This window comes from Heptranchias perlo, chromosome 10 (genome assembly GCF_035084215.1).
Source record: "Heptranchias perlo isolate sHepPer1 chromosome 10, sHepPer1.hap1, whole genome shotgun sequence".
In the NCBI taxonomy this organism is placed as follows: domain Eukaryota; kingdom Metazoa; phylum Chordata; class Chondrichthyes; order Hexanchiformes; family Hexanchidae; genus Heptranchias; species Heptranchias perlo.
In genome coordinates this window covers 42,333,653-42,350,740 of record NC_090334.1, presented here as the reverse complement: position 1 = coordinate 42,350,740, position 17,088 = coordinate 42,333,653, and the positions used below count along the sequence as shown (strand labels likewise).

The 17,088-nt window shown below is 42.8% G+C and overlaps 1 protein-coding gene across 3 annotated transcripts in view; it reads left to right on the top strand.

Moving 5' to 3' along the window:
• kiaa0586 (KIAA0586 ortholog) overlaps positions 1-17,088 on the top strand; it is a 419,966-nt gene that overhangs the window by 74,292 nt on the left and 328,586 nt on the right. For all 3 annotated transcript variants that reach the window (XM_067991527.1, XM_067991529.1, XM_067991528.1), the window contains one exon: positions 16,055-16,175. In XM_067991527.1, the coding sequence (XP_067847628.1) occupies positions 16,055-16,175 (121 nt within the window). The remainder of the gene's footprint in view (positions 1-16,054; positions 16,176-17,088) is intronic.

The window sequence follows — 17,088 nt, the reverse complement described above, 5'->3', positions numbered from 1 at the left end:
AATGCAGGAGTCTGACTTCCTTCCAATTGGTTTCTGGGGAAAGCAAGCTTGACATAAAAAGCATATTGACATTTGTTCCTGCTCCTTTATAAAGGCAAACACTTCATCTGTATATCAGTTCATTTCCCCCAGCTCTAGCATTGAATTTCTTGCTCTTAGTATCATTCACTTCTTAAATCTTTGGACCTGGCTGCAAGATGCATGGTGTAGGTTTTCTCCTTCTAAGAAAATTATTATTCTTCTGCCTTTTTTAGGATGCAGTTCTTAAAAATAAAGGAAAGAGAAAACAAATAGTAGAATCCCCATTGTCCTTAAATTTTAAAAAAAATTTCCTCGGGATGTGGGCAACGGATACATTCATTGCCCATCCTTAGTTACCCTGGAAGGTGCTGGTGGGCCTTCTAATTGCATGTTGTTATTTATACAACTGAGTGGCTTTCTGGGCCTTAATGCCAGAGGGCATTAAGAGTTGACCACATATTGTGGACTAGAATCACATGGTGGCCAGATTGAGTAGGCGTAGGTTCCCCTCCCTAAAGGAGATTAGTGAATTATTTGGATTTTTATGACTGTACGGCTGCTTTCATAAGTCACTGTTCTCCTGATCTTAGCTCATAAATTGGTAGATTTATTGAATTTAATTTCACAACTTCCTTTGGTGGGCTTTGAACTCCTGACAGTCATTGCACTCTACAAATAATTCATTGTGTGAAGCACTTTGAGATATTTCAATGATAGTACAATATAAATGCAAGTAATTAATTTTCCTTTATAATCAATTCTCAATAGATGGGCATGATAAATGCATAAAATATCTGTTACCAAACTATGCACCAATAATTGCAGTGCTTACCTCAAGTTCTGTAAAGGTACTTGCAAGGACAGAATACTATTCTCATAATAAAGCAGTAAAAACATGAAAAGACAAAAATAAACAAGCATTCGAAAGGAAGGACTGAAACGTTCAATCTGCAGTTTCCCAGCATTGAGTCCCCAATAGCAGTTGGCACTTGCTTTAGACTGGTAGTGCGTGGCACCATTGCTATGTGGTATGGATGGATGTCACAGACCTACCATTGCCACGCTGCACCGATGTTAACTGGGTTCAGTGTCTCTGGAAGGTTTACAACAAGATCAAAGTGGATCAGTGAGGACATATGTCAGCTGAGCTTAGTGCCCACTGCTCCACTGTCCCAAATCCTGTGGAACCAGACCAGATACAACATACCAATAGGTATAACTCCCACTCTAGTGGAAATATAGGCACCAGGAGAGAGTCCCCACAGCACACGCCTCATGCCCCCATTATAGCAGTTTTCAACAATGGCTCCCATTGTGCTATACACACCTTGGGGAAGGGGTAGAAGTGAGGAATTAATAATCCTTTCGTAGGGGAAGAACATCACTAGCTCTCCACCCTCACTGTTACAATGTGCAGGTGCTCCTGCATCAGCTCCCTAACATGCTCACCTTCCTGCTCACTGGATTTGATCCTTCCAGTCAAAATCTCTGCACAAAGAAGTCTCATTTGAGCATTTCCATTCATGCTTGGGTGATAGATGATTCCCTTTGTAGGGAGCAGCTCATTCCACCACAGACAGTATCCACCGAGGGCTCGTTCCAGATTTACCTTGTCCAACTTTCAGTGATTCAAGGCAGGATTTCTCAACAAAGTGGAGGGAAGAGGAGGACCTGAGGCAGAAGGTTTCCTAGAACAAAATCTTAAATACGCAGAAGCATTTAATATGCATGTTACGCAAGCCCTGGACATGTCTGTTCCAGATCCCAAAATAGTGACCTTCCTCCAAATCTTTCACAGACTCAACTCAGACATTTTTCTAAGGTTTATCATGCCAGCTTCCCTCTGGGATACAGTTGCTGTGATGTGGGAGAATACACACAATGAAACGTAGCTCCCCAGATGCACAAGACCTGCAAGATACACCATGAATCAGCTGAACGGTAATATAGTATCCCTGGCACAAATTCTACGTTGTCTCAGTATTGGAAATCGATCTCTCAGAATGCCAACTTCAGCGCAAATGTCTAACCACCCAAAACCTGTCAGAACATATTCTCCCAAGGGTTGAACCAGATCTGTGTGGCTTGTCACCAGTCTTGCTGAGCAGGATTTGTGAGCCTGTAGGCATTCTAAAGCAGGCTGTAGCTGAGGCTGACCCTTGTCCTCTTCTGGGCCAACGTTGCCTTTCATCAAAGACTAGCTTTGTGAAGCCACAAACCACCCTATTGCCTGGGATTCCTATGTATACCTAGAGATTCCTGCCAAAATGCAGGCCTTGGGTTCCGTTCAACAATGATTTCAGAGACGTCCATGTTCCACCTGAGAACCAGGTTGCCTTTTACAGAAAATGGAGACTAATTAAGTTGAACACATGGGTCATAGAGACCATCTAGAAAAGGCTATCCTCTCCATTAATTCATATGACCACACCAGTACTCTTCAATCAGATCACCTGCAAGACTGACTATGGCAGCAGCATTGTCCTCCGAGAAAATCTTTTGGCAACAGAGCAATTGAAAAAGCCTGCCTGGTCAGGAATGCAAGGGGGTTCTAATACAGGTATTTTATATTTCCCAAGAAATCAGAGGAGCTGCACTTGATTTTAGATCCCAGGGTTGCAAACAGATTGAAAAACTGAGAGTAATTCAGAGTGGTCGTTTCGAACATTCAGTGCAGTGCACCCATGGAAATTGGTTGCCGCCATAGACGTTAAAGACTAATCCTTTCATGATGTAATCTAGGAGCATCGCTTGAAAATTGCTTGGATTCAATTTTGGGGGGACAAAAGTACCAATACAAAGTATTGGTATTTGACTTTCCCCAACGCTGAATTTTCATCAGGCACTTGTCCATAATGGCAATGCATTCTCAAATTGCAGCATCTTATTGTACTGCTACCTGGATGAATGGTTATTCTGAAAAGATGGTCAACAGACCTTCCATGTGGTAAAGTGTCTAGGTTTCTTGGTTAACCTCTCATCTGGCATGTCTCAAAGGTACTGTCACTTCTTTTACGTATGTGTGGCAGAAATAAGTTAAGGGTAGGTTTCTTCATTTCTAGGTTCATAATGGATGCAGGAGTTTGGAAAGTTGACCTCCCACCAAATCCATTCCTGTGGCTTTGGATCTTAGTACATTATTTTGTCTTGTATTAGACTATCATTTTGATTTAGCTTCTACCAACTTTAGCCTATCATTCGTAGAGAACTGCACTACTCTTGACTGGGGTCATCTTGCTACATCTATCGTATTGCAGAGATGTCATTATCTTAACCATCATAAGGTTACAGCAGTGCTTTGCTGAAAGTGGTACCAGCTTAGGTCAAGAAATCATCCACTGGGTTCTTCTGTTGTCCTAACTGCTTGTGTCCTACATCACCAAACTCTGGGAAGTCCACTGTACAAACAAGAATTGCTCAAGCTTTGCTAGGCAACCACATAGCAGATGGAAATCTTCTGAAGGAACTAGGGAATATTCTACTTAGACAGTATTTATTACTTAAATTCCAAAAGATCTACAGGACACAAAGAACTGCTGCCTTTATTATACTAGAGACAGAACTGCCATTTAAGGGTTTACTTTTTGATTCCAGGCAAGATAATTCCACCATCTTCATGAGGTACGATGATGTGGAATTAAATTATGAAGGATCAGCTACTCACCTTTAGGTATTGTAATCCTTGCTCTTAGAATAATAATTCTACTCCATGTACCACAAATTCTGGTTGGTGCTTGTTTTCATTAAATGTTAGTTTTCTCCAGGTTTTGTTTTAAGTAGCCTTAGTGTCCAGGGCTACTGATCTCTAAACATAGACTACCTGTGCTAAAGTTAGTTTAAAATTTGCAGTGTTTTTAAAACAAAATGTATGTACATCCTTTGTTTTAAGTGTTCATCCCTTGATTTTACCGTAAGATACATTTTATAGCATAGCGTAGGTCACTTTAGCGTTAGGGAGTGGACATTTACTGTCTTCCTAAAGATTACAAGGAAATGGGCCTATAGATCTCTTTACAGAACCCACTATAAACAGTGATGTCTTCTAAAGGTGAATCAGTGAGCGTTCGTCATCGGTACATTAATTATAGACCATGTTTTTTGCCTGAAGTCCCTAAAAGAGAAAGGTGGCCACGGACTTTCTTGATTACAAGTTGAAGGAAGTCCTGCTCAAACTATATAGTGCAGTGGTCAGACCATAGTTTGATTGCAATGTCCAGTTCTGGTCACTGAGACACAATTAAGTCTTGGAGGTGGCTCAGAGAAGAGCCACAAGACTGATCCCTGGGGTTGCAGGATGGAATTATGAGAAAAGATTGGAGAAACTTGGGCTTTTTAGCCTGTAAAGGGGGCTACAGAGAGATGATTTTTAAAGGTGTGCAAGATGATGAATGGTATGAAAATCATTGATGTTGAACACTAAACTAAACCATGACCAAACAATGTGACACAGATAAACTAGTAAAAGGCAAGTTCTTTACTTATTGAATAGATTTAAAATAGATTTATGGAGGCATAAACTTTAGAATAATTTAAGAAGCAGTTGGATGTCATGATGGAAAAATTGAAGGATCTTTCTTAATGGATGGTCTAAGATGAGGTGAGTAGCCTTCATCATCCATATCTATCTTGTGATCTTAGTTTGGACCAACATCTGTGAGATCAAGTTTATTTGTGAAATTGGATACTTGCTGAGTGTTTCAGCTTGTAGCTGGGTGGCCAAGCACATATTCATTAAAGAAATATTGATATGGAACTCCATTTATACCCACTTTTCTTTTGAAGTCCAAACTGAGACAGAAGATCAAAAAGATGCCTTTTACAATTAAATAAAGCTGTCAATCAGAAATAGACACACAATCTGCCGGACAGATTTCCAGGACCTATGTTTGGATACTCTTACAGAAAGTGGTAGCTTTTATACCCCCGTTTCAGTGGACTGGTCAGCACCAATAATAGTGGTTGTCTGTCATACTGGTTGGACAATCCATCCAAGCAGAGGTGAGTCATCTGTGTTTAAAATGGCAGTTTTTATGCCAGACTGCAACGTGGAGTCCTCTGCAAACCAAGTCAACAAAGAATTTCTCCCAAAATGTCGTTTGTAGAAATCATTTTGAAGTGGCCACAAAGCTGACTTACTATGAATTCTTAATAAAGTAATAAAATATAGAAGCCTAGATTTTTCTCATTTGGAGTTATTACTGCCAAAATGGCTATTAGACAGACTAAAGTGGAAGTTGGCTAATTACAGTCCACTTGTTTCCATCGGTCAGCTCATTAGCATAACTTCAGGTGTACATATGGACAGATTTCAAAAAAGAGGCTTTTAGTGGGAGAAAAAAGTTGCATGTAAGTTTAAAATTAAAGGGATGGGGACAATTGAAAGGGAATGTCACAAAGAGAGGAACAGAAATTCTGAAAGTATTTCACAAATCTCAAAAAGCCAATTGATCCAAAAGCGATCATTGCTGAAATGGTGGGGGACTAAGAAGAGACAGGCAAAAATTAAAGATGATGAAACCCAAGGTCCAGGCTGGCGGCTTAAGTTGAAGTGGTTCTGCATGAGGTTTTAAGACAGATGGCCATTTCTGCCACTCCACAGTATCATCCCCATAGGGGTCAGTGAGGCAGAAAGCCTTCAAAGAGGTGGAGGCAAGTTTCAGCTGAAACTTATCTCCATCTCTTTGCAGGCATGCTGGAGTGCTGACCCATGGAGATGGTACTGTGGAGAGACACAGAGGACAACGCTTTTCACAACCACCTCATGCAGCTATACCTTGATTTCAGCAACCATCATTATTGCTACCGCATGTGCCAGCCTATGTTGAATGATAGCTGCAGGTGTGCTCCAGCAGCTGGCACAGCTCTGCCTATGTTTCTTTGCTGACTGTGATCCTGAGAAGACAGTTCCCTAAAGGGCATTAACAGGTACATATGCTAGAGCCTACAAAAATGGGTGGTGGCATCTTGGGTGTGGTCAATCAAGGTTCTTTGCTCTTGATCATCCTGGCATACTGCCTTTCATGCAGCCACCTAATACAGTACCACTGAAAGCAAGACATACTGTGTTTGAGGTACTTCTGAGGAAGCACCCAGTATTATGGGCAGTCATGGAGTTCATGCATCTTAATGATGCCATCTGTTCTCTTGACTCAGCTTCCTTTGGGAAGCAAGCATCCATCTAATTTGTCTGCCATAAGTAAGTTATGTTCATCTTTGTCTGCAGGTGCGGATGTGTGGGTAAAGGAGGATGGGCACAGATCATTTCTCTTGCAGTCTCACCTACCTAGCATCCCCCATAGGTTGTTTCTTTTCTTCCAGACATGTCTAATAAGAGGATTCCGACTGGGAAATCCATTGGTGTTGTTATTGCTAAGAAAAAGAATAATTTTAATCAATTGGCACAAAGACTCATGAGAAACTTTGTCAAGAGGGAGAAAAAAAAACAAAAAAAATAGAAAAACAATTGGAAATGGCTAAAATGCACTTACCTTTATATTGCTGTTATTTCCATGACTACCTCCTTATTGTTTCCTGCTGCACAGTAACCCAGGACTTCCATTTAAAATGGGTAAATTTAACATTAGACTTTAATATGGTGTTGATTAATTCCTTCAGAAGAGAACTTAATAAACATCTGGTTAGTAATAGGGTTGAAGATAACAAGGATTATCAAGTATTTACTTGAAGCAATGGTTCCTATATTGCTGTGACTTTTTTTTATTCGTTCACGGGATGTGGGCGTCGCTAGCAAGGCCGGCATTTATTGCCCATCCCTAATTGCCCTCGAGAAGGTGGTGGTGAGCCGCCTTCTTGAACCGCTGCAGTCCGTGTGGTGACGGTTCTCCCACAATGCTGTTAGGAAGGGAGTTCCAGGATTTTGACCCAGCGACAATGAAGGAATGGCGATATATTTCCAAGTCGGGATGGTGTGTGACTTGGAGGGGAACGTGCAGGTGGTGTTGTTCCCATGCGCCTGCTGCCCTTGTCCTTCCAGGTGGTAGAAGTCGCGGGTTTGGGAGGTGCTGTCGAAGAAGCCTTGGTGAGTTGCTGCAGTGCATCCTGTGGATGGTGCACACTGCAGCCACAGTGCGCCGGTGGTGAAGGGAGTGAATGTTTAGGGTGGTGGATGGGGTGCCAATCAAGCGGGCTGCTTTATCTTGGATGGTGTCGAGCTTCTTGAGTGTTGTTGGAGCTGCACTCATCCAGGCAAGTGGAGAGTATTCCATCACACTCCTGACTTGTGCCTTGCAGATAGTGGAAAGGCTTTGGGGAGTCAGGAGATGAGTCACTCGCCGCAGAATACCCAGCCTCTGACCTGCTCTCGTAGCCACAGTATTTATATGGCTGGTCCAGTTAAGTTTCTGGTCAATGGTGACCCCCAGGATGTTGATGGTGGGGGATTCGGCGATGGTAATGCCGTTGAATGTCAAGGGGAGGTGGTTAGACTCTCTCTTGTTGGAGATGGTCATTGCCTGGCACTTATCTGGCGCGAATGTTACTTGCCACTTATGAGCCCAAGCCTAGATGTTGTCCAGGTCTTGCTGCATGCAGGCTCGGACTGCTTCATTATCTGAGGGGTTGCGAATGGAACTGAACACTGTGCAGTCATCAGCGAACATCCCCATTTCTGACCTTATGATGGAGGGAAGGTCATTGATGAAGCAGCTGAAGATGGTTGGGCCAAGGACACTGCCCTGAGGAACTCCTGCAGCAATGCCCTGGGGCTGAGATGACTGGCCTCCAACAACCACTACCATCTTCCTTTGTGCCAGGTATGACTCCAGCCACTGGAGAGTTTTTCCCCTGATTCCCATTGACTTCAATTTTACTAGGGCTCCTTGGTGCCACACTCGGTCAAATGCTGCCTTGATGTCAAGGGCAGTCACTCTCACCTCACCTCTGGAATTCAGCTCTTTTGTCCATGTTTGGACCAAGGCTGTAATGAGGTCTGGAGCCGAGTGGTCCTGGCGGAACCCAAACTGAGCATCGGTGAGCAGGTTATTGGTGAGTAAGTGCCGCTTGATAGCACTGTCGACGACACCTTCCATCACTTTGCTGATGATTGAGAGTAGACTGATGGGGCGGTAATTGGCCGGATTGGATTTGTCCTGCTTTTTGTGGACAAGACATACCTGGGCAATTTTCCACATTGTCGGGTGGATGCCAGTGTTGTAGCTGTACTGGAACAGCTTGGCTAGAGGTGCAGCTAGTTCTGGAGCACAAGTCTTCAGCACTACAGCTGGGATGTTGTCGGGGCCCATAGCCTTTGCTGTATCCAGTGCACTCAGCCGTTTCTTGATATCACGTGGAGTGAATCGAATTGGCCGAAGACTGGCTTCCGTGATGGTGGGGATATCGGGAGGAGGCTGAGATGGATTATCCACTCGGCACTTCTGGCTGAAGATGGTTGCAAACGCTTCAGCCTTGTCTTTTGCACTCACGTGCTGGACTCCGCCATCATTGAGAATGGGGATGTTTGCAGAGCCTCCTCCTCCCGTTAGTTGTTTAATTGTCCACCACCATTCACGACTGGATGTGGCAGGACTGCAGAGCTTTGATCTGATCCGTTGGTTGTGGAATCGCTTAGCTCTGTCTATAGCATGTTGCTTCCACTGTTTAGCATGCATGTAGTCCTGAGTTGTAGCTTCACCAGGTTGGCACCTCATTTTTAGGTACGCCTGGTGCTGCTCCTGGCATGCTCTTCTACACTCCTCATTGAACCAGGGTTGATCCCCTGGCTTGTTGGTAATGGTAGAGTGAGGAATATGCCGGGCCATGAGGTTACAGATTGTGCTGGAATACAATTCTGCTGCTGCTGATGGCCCACAGTGCCTCATGAATGCCCAGTTTTGAGCTGCTAGATCTGTTCTGAATCTATCCCATTTAGCACGGTGGTAGTGCCACACAACACGTTGGATGGTGTCCTCAGTGCGAAGACGGGACTTTATCTCCACGAGGACTGTGCGGTGGTCACTCCTACCAATACTGTCATGGACAGATGCATTTGCGACAGGTAGATTGGTGAGGACGAGGTCAAGTAAGTTTTTCCCTCGTGTTGGTTCGCTCACCAACTGCCGCAGGCCCAGTCTAGCAGCTATGTCCTTCAGGATTCGGCCAGCTCGGTCAGTAGTGGTGCTACCGAGCCACTCTTGGTGATGGACATTGAAGTCCCCCACCCAGAGTACATTTTGTGACCTTGCTACCCTCAGTGCTTCCTCCAAGTGGTGCTCAACATGGAGGAGGACTGATTCATCAGCTGAGGGAGGACGGTAGGTGGTAATCAGCAGGAGGTTTCCTTGCCCATGTTTGACCTGATGCCATGAGATTTCATGGGGTCCAGAGTCAATGTTGAGGACTCCCAGGGCCACTCCCTCCTGACTGTATATCACTGTACCGCTACCTCTGGTGGGTCTGTCCTGCCGGTGGGACAGGACATACCCAGGGATGGTGATGGAAGAGTCTGGGACGTTGGCTGTAAGGTATGATTCTGTGAGTATGGCTATGTCAGGCTGTTGCTTGACTTGTCTGTGGGACAGCTCTCCCAATTTTGGCACAAGTCCCCAGATGTTAGTAAGGAGGACCTTGCAGGGTCGACTGGGCTTGGTGTTTTGCCGTTGTCGTGTCCGGTGCCTAGTGGTCCGATGCCGGGTGGTCCGTCCGGTTTTATTCTTATTATGACTTTTCGTAGCGAGATTTTACAACTGAGTGGCTTGCTGGGCCATTTCAGAGGGCAATTAAGAATCAACCACATTGCTGTGGGTCTGGAGTCACATATAGGCCAGACCGGGTAAGGGCGGCAGGCTTCCTTCCCTAAAGGACATTAGTGAACCAGATGGGTTTTTACGACAATCCGGTAGTTTCATGGCCATCATTACTGATACTAGTATTTTAATTCCAGATTTTTATTTTAATTAATTGAATTTAATTAATTAATTGACTGAGGAAGTGCCATCCATGAAAAGATGAGAACCTGCGTTGAATACTGGGGATGGATCGATATTCTGGAACTTTGCTTGATTTTCTTTAGGAATTAGGGAGAAATTTCACAGAGCTTTTCTTCAGGAGATGAAATAAATTAGGCAGGATCAGTGACAAAGCAGATAGTTAGTGGCCTGTGGAAAACATGGACTTGATGGGCTGAACAATATTTTCTCGTTCTATGCTTCCTTGCACACCGAAGAGGTATTCATATTAGGGGACACTATATAACTTGGTATCTGTAGAAAGAAGCACCTTATACATCTCAACTGTTTCAAAACACTTTATACGCTGAATTATTTTGAAGTTCATTGACTGTTATGTAAACAAACAAATCAGTCACTTTGCACACAGCAAGAACCCTTAAACAGCAATGAGATGGGCATTCAGTTAATGTTTTTTTTTGGTGGTATTGGTTGAGGTAGAATCTTCGCAGAACCATGGAAAAACTCCCTCTTCTTCAAATACTACCATGGGATCTGTAACATCCACCTGAACCACTAGAACAAAAAGACAGGATCTTGGTTTAACATCTTATCCGAAATACAGCACCTTTTGAATGTGACACTTCCTCAGTATTGCACTGAATTGTCAGCCGAGAATGAGGTTTGAACCGATAACTGCCTGGCTCAGAGGTGAGAGTGCTACCAAAAGAGCCAACCTGACAAATTATTATGCACTATTATTTAGTATAGTTTCTATCTAATTTTAAGACTTCAATGTAAACCCTCAGGATAGAACTACCTAGCATGAAAACCTATTTCTTTTGACATTGTGTTTGTGTTACTTTTCATACTAATATTTATTTTCAATGTAGCCTGGGAAGCAGATGAGCACGTGTATAAGTGCATTGCCAAAAAGCCACTATTGTAATGCATTCCCATTTGGCTTCAGGCCATAGTGTTTGGTGTAGCCATTTCAAGCTTTAGTAATACTTCTTAGAAATACAATTTACGGATGTATGTCTGGCATTTGCATCTGAAATTCAAACACTTCAAATTGAGTGCACCAAATGCAGCTTCTGGTCATTACATAATTCATAATTTCATTACTCTGCATTCTTGCCAACTTTGAATCAGGACCAAGCATGCAGTCTCTGATTGCCTTCCGAACTCCAACATACCATTATTGAATCTATGTGTACAGTCAGGTTAAATTTTCCTCAAGTTAGTATTGCTTTGTGCTTTTAATCACTAAGAGTCAGTATTCTGAAATGGGAAGACCAGAGTGCACCTGGAACATTTCTCTAAACTGCAGAATTGTGAAGAGAGTGTACAATAATTTATCAAAAGTTCTGTTGCAAATTGGGACACTGCTCTTTAAAATTAAAATCAGGATTATCACAAGTAAATTTTGATAGAAACTTAGTCATGATACCACTGCGTGGGGCTGTGTAAACCAGGCAGCTAGTAGTATTGTGCCTGGAACCTAGCGTACTTTTAAATAGAGCAGCTGCACATATCAGTTTAAAAGGGGTTTATGTTAAACAAACCCCACATGCAAGGGGGTCTCAACCACCCAAAGTGCACATAAAAATGAGAATATTTGAGGTGTTTCTTAAGAATGCTGGTTTTGATTTTATTTTGAGATTTTTTTTTCTACATTGCATTGTAGGCTTACAGAAAGAAATTGCAATTTTAATGCAATTACCAGTCCGTCTCCTGTGGTGGTACCCATGGGGAGTCAAGACCAAGGGCACTATTCGGGTCAAGCAGTGTTGGAGGCGATAATTGAATTAGACTAAGAAGTGGGAGGCTAGAGGAGATGGAAGAGAAAAGAGGGAGAGAGGACAGGGGAAAAACTGCATTGTGTGGGAGGAAGGCTGTTATATAAGAACATAAGAAATAGGAGCGGGAGTAGGCCATACTGCCCCTCAAGCCTGCTTTGCCATTCATTAAGATCATGGCTGATATTCTACCTCAACTCCACTTTCTTGCCCTATCCCCATCCCCATATCCATATCCAGGAATAACATTAGCTGTCCACCAGTCCTCTGGCACTACTCCCTTTTGTAGTGAATTTTTTTATATACATGTAATAGTGCCTCTGCTATCGCCTCCCTAACGGAGGAGAAACAGAGATAGGAATCGGGAAAGAGGGGGACTGGGGCATTGGGGCTCGTGAAGAGAGGGGGACTGGAGAATGGGGGCACAGGGAGAGGGTGAATGGGGAATGGGGAATGGGGACTCGAAGAAATGGAGACAGGTGAATGGGGACTCAGAGGGAGAGGTATATACTGGGGAATGAGGACTTGAGGGAGAGAGTTGGAAATTGGGGAATGGGGGCTCGGGGCGAAAGATGGGGACTTGGGGAACAAGGGAGACTAAGGAATTGGGCTTGGAGAGGTGGAGACTATGGAAGGGGGGACGGGGAATGAGGGCTCTGAGAGAGTGCAACAGGGGATTGGCGGCTTGGGAGACTAGGGAATGGGGGCTCGGGGAGAGAGGGAGACATAAGAAATAGGAGCAGGAGTAGGCCATATGGCCCATCGAGCCTGTTTCGCCATTCAGTAAGAACAGGGCTGATCTTCTACCTCAACTCCACTTTCCCGCCCAATCCCCATATCCCTTGATTCCCTTACGGGAATGGGGGCTAGGGGTAGAGATGGAGATTGAATAATTTGGACTGGGAGTGAGGGAGACTGGGGAATGGGGGCACGGGGGATAAATGTAGACTGGGGAATGTGGGGCTTTTCCACAGCGGAGAGCAATTCTGGGCTTTTCTACAGACTGTTGCTTATCGTCAAGCTGCTTTTTAGAGTCTTTGTTCATTTCTTTGCTGTTCGGCCTCTACTTTTGCCCATAAATTCTGTTTCTTCTTGCTACCCAGTCATGTAACATTAGGCAGCATTATGCAATGCTCACAGTGCCACCTACAGGTGAAATACAATTAAAATGATGCAAGTCTGTGCTATTTTTAATATATAATTGATTATACGAAATATTTGTTGTTGCTATTTTGAGAAGAGTTCCATACTCTTGGTTTCAAAGAAAGTACCTGTCCTTTCAAAAGGCATTTGATAAAGTACCACACAATAGATTTGTAGCAAAATTGAAGCCCATGGGATTAAAGAGGCAGTGGCTGCGTGGATACGAAATTAGCTAAGGGACAGAAAGCAGAGAGTAGTGGTGACTGGTTGTTTTTCAGACTGGAGGATAGTGTGCAGTGGTGTTCCCCCAGGGGTCGGTGTTGGGTCCAATGCTCTTTTTGATATATATTAATGACCTGGACTTGGGTATACAGGGCATAATTTCAAAGTTTGCAGATGACACAAAACTCGGAAACAGTGAGGAGGATAGTAACTGGCTTCAGGAGGACGTAGACAGACTGGTGAAATGGGCAGACACGTGGTAGATGAAATTTAATGCAGAGAAGTGTGAAGTGATTCATAGGAAGACTAAGGAGAGACAATATAAACTAAATTGTACAATTTTAAAGGGGGTGCAGGAACAGAGAGACCTGGTGGCGTACGTACACAAGTCTTTGAAGGCTACAGGGCAAGTTGAGAATGCTGTTAAAAGGGCATACGGGATCCTTGGCTTTATAAATAGCGTTGGAAACCCGGAAGCAGAAATACTTACCTTCAGTTGAGTTGCGATCACAGATTGCGAAGCACTCAGTTCGCTTCCTGATTTCCCACCCGCTCAATTCCCGGCTCCATGCTAAAATCATGCCCATGATCTCTCAATGATTTACCATGTTTTAGTTTAAAAAGCGCCTCCCGCTGCATGTATCCTCGTCCAATGAAGAGAGCAGTATGGTCCAGACTGTGATTGCTGTAAATGCTGCTCCATGATTAGTCCACAAGAAATACAATTTCAAGGGAAGAGGGCAGGTGATAGAATTCTTTGCTGCTTTTTCTGGTGAATTTTGTGTTAGTCAAGGATGTCAGTGCAGGGGAGTGGAATAGTTTTGTTGCCAATACTGATATCAATATCAAGGTTGAGACCAAACAAATCATATGAATCTTTTGCAACCAGCAGGAAAAGGGGACTTTGATCTCTTCTGCCTGTACTGGAATCAAATCCAGGCCCCAGAGGTGAAAAGTGAGTGTCCAACCATCTTCCTTGGCATTTTATTTCATTGCAAAAATTATTAAAGGATTTGATAGAATAGATAGAGAAAAACTATTTCCTCTGGTGGGGGAAGTCCAGAACAAGGGGACATAACCTTAAAATTAGAGCTAGGCGATTCAGGGGTGAAGTCAGGAAGCAAAAAGCTGTAAATCTGATATTGATTATGTAGCAGCATTTGATTAATTTTGAAATTATGAACCAGATTGGACCATTCAGCTCCTCAAGCCTGTTCTGCCATTCAATTAGATGTGGCTGATCTGTATCTTAATTCCATTTACCTGCTTTGGTTCCATACCCCTTAATACCCTTGCCTAACAAAAATCTATCATTTTCAATTTTGAAATTTTCAATTGACCTAGCCTCAACAGCTTTTTGGAGGATAGAGTTCCAGATTTACACTACACTTGTGTGAAGAATGCTTCCTGACTTAACCCCTGAATGGCCTAGCTCTAATTTTAAGGTTCTGCCCCCTTGTTCTGGACTCCCCTATCAGAGGAAATAGTTTTTCTCTATCTATCCTCTCACATCCTTTAATCATCTTAAACACCTCAATTAGATCACCCCTTAATCTTGTATTCCCTCAAGTATAGAAGCCTCGTCTGTGCTCCTCCATAGTTCCTACCTTCTCACCATTTAGAAAATACTCTGAATCTATCTTTCTTAGGTCCAAAGTGGATGACCTCACACTTTCCCACACTGAACTCCATCTGCCACAGTTTTGCCCACTCAATTAATCTGTCAATGTCCCTCTGCAACTTTCTGCTCCACTTACTGTGCCGCCTAACTTAGTGCCGTCAGCAAACTTGGATATAGGGCTCTCTATTCCTTCTTCTAAGTCATTTGATAAATATAGTGAAAAGTTAGGGCCCCAGTACAGATTCCTGGGGGAACACCACTAGTCACATCCTGCCAATTTGAGTACCTGTCCATATCCCTTCTCTCTCTCTCTCTCTTTCTCTCCTGCCTCTCAGCCAATTTCCTAACCAGGTCAATAATTTGCCCTCAATTCTATGAGCTCTAACTTTAGCTAGCAGTCTCTTATGAGGGACTTTATTGAATGCCTTCTGGAAATCCATATAAACAATAACCACAGACATTCCCCTGTCCACTACTTTAATCACCTCTTCAAAATATTCAGTCAGGTTTGTCAGGCATGACCTACCCTTTACAAATCCATACTGGCACTCTCTGATCAGCTGAAAATTTTCAAGGTGTTCAGTCATTATCCTTAATTATGGACTCTTGTAATTTCCCAACAGCAGCTGTTAAGCTAACTGGTCTATAATTCCCTGGTTTCCCCTCTCACCTTTCTTAAAAAGCGGAGTGACGTGTACAGTTTTCCAATCCAAAAGAATGGTTCCTGAATCGAGAGAACTTTGGAAGATTATAGTTAGGGCATTAGCAATGTTCTCACCTACTTCCTTTAAAACCCTTGGATGGAAACCATCTGGTCCTCCTTCTGTGCTGTATCATTCGATGATTTACAAGCACAATATTTCCCCCCGGTGGAATGGTGCCACTTTGAATCCAAAGCCCGTGAGCTGACAACACTGAGTTATACTGTTAGCTCTGCATTTATCTTTGGTCAAGGAAAGCAGAACTCTGTGCATGCTTAACATTTTGCTAATGCTACTGTGTTTAAAAATAAGGTTTAAAAGAATAAACCATTTGTGATTCTTTTAATGTTCACTTTGCACTGATTGCAGTTATATTTAAGGTGGTCTTGCACTGCTTCTGTTGAAGTGAATTGCCTTAAGATTACTGTAGTTATATTAAAGATTGTATATCATTTTGATTTTCATGTCAAATTAATGTAGTTATTGCTAGTAATTTAAACACAATTTTAGGGTTTGTTTCCATTTAGGGTATCTCAAGTGTCCTGACCTAGATTTACAGATGATTGGAGCAACCAGATTGTTTGTTTACTTCACCAAATTGTGCAGGGAACAGCAACTTTGTTTTTCTCTCTGCTACGACAGGAAATGGGGATTTTTTGGAAAAGATTCTCAATAATCAGGAAACTCCAGCAAGTGAGACAGACACTGTAGAGAAGACCAATGTTGCCATGACGACTGCAGGCAGACATCCAGAGAGGTCCAGGTAAAAAAAATGTCTGTTAGCTGCACATCCACAGCAATAGTTTTTCCCTTAATAGGAATTAACTGGGAATATATCCTCCAGCTGCAAAGCCATAGACGCTATCTGACTTTAAGCCTTTCTAACGCTGTATATAAGTGTTGTGCAAACACATAATAGTAGTGGACTCGATACTGTATTTTTGCTTCTCAAAACCAGAGACAGGAGACTAGATCACAAGGCCATTCTGATATCCTTCTGTTTCTATGGTAACCATAACAGCATTTATCAGTTCCTTATGAGAAGAGGCAAAGCAAATCTGTATGCACATGGCAAGGTTCCAGCATTTCAATTGAAAAAGCACTTTGAACTGCTGCCAAGTTTATAAGAAGCATAGCTGTCAGGACTGCTTAATGCTGGCAGTTTGTACTTGGCAAGCTTTCATTTCCCATCATTCTTCAGTTGGCTATTTTCCATGTACTTAGCGGAAGCTAAAAATTAACCCATGAAGATGGTTGCACAAACTGAGATTTTAATTTGCACTGTTATTCAGTGCAGCTTAGAAGATGGCTAAAAGGATACTTTTTTGAAATAAAATACTTGAGTAACCTTTTTTCCACTTTCAACAAATGAAATTCTGATCTTTAGCAACCTATCCATTATTCTACAGTTCTGTTGCATAAGGAAATGATCATATTAAATATTTTTTCCAATAAATGTATGTAGAGAGGTATATAGTGCTAAGTTTGCCTTCCTTATTGAATTCAGTTGAAATTTTGGAATGTCAATATTGTAAGTCAATACAACGGAGATATGAGCATTCTTTCTCTTCACTTTTGAGCTTGAAGGATTGTAAATACTAGGTAGTATTTTTGTAGACTAGTGCACTGTAGCTGAAAGCACAATGGGTTCATTATTGGAAAAAAATGTTATTGGC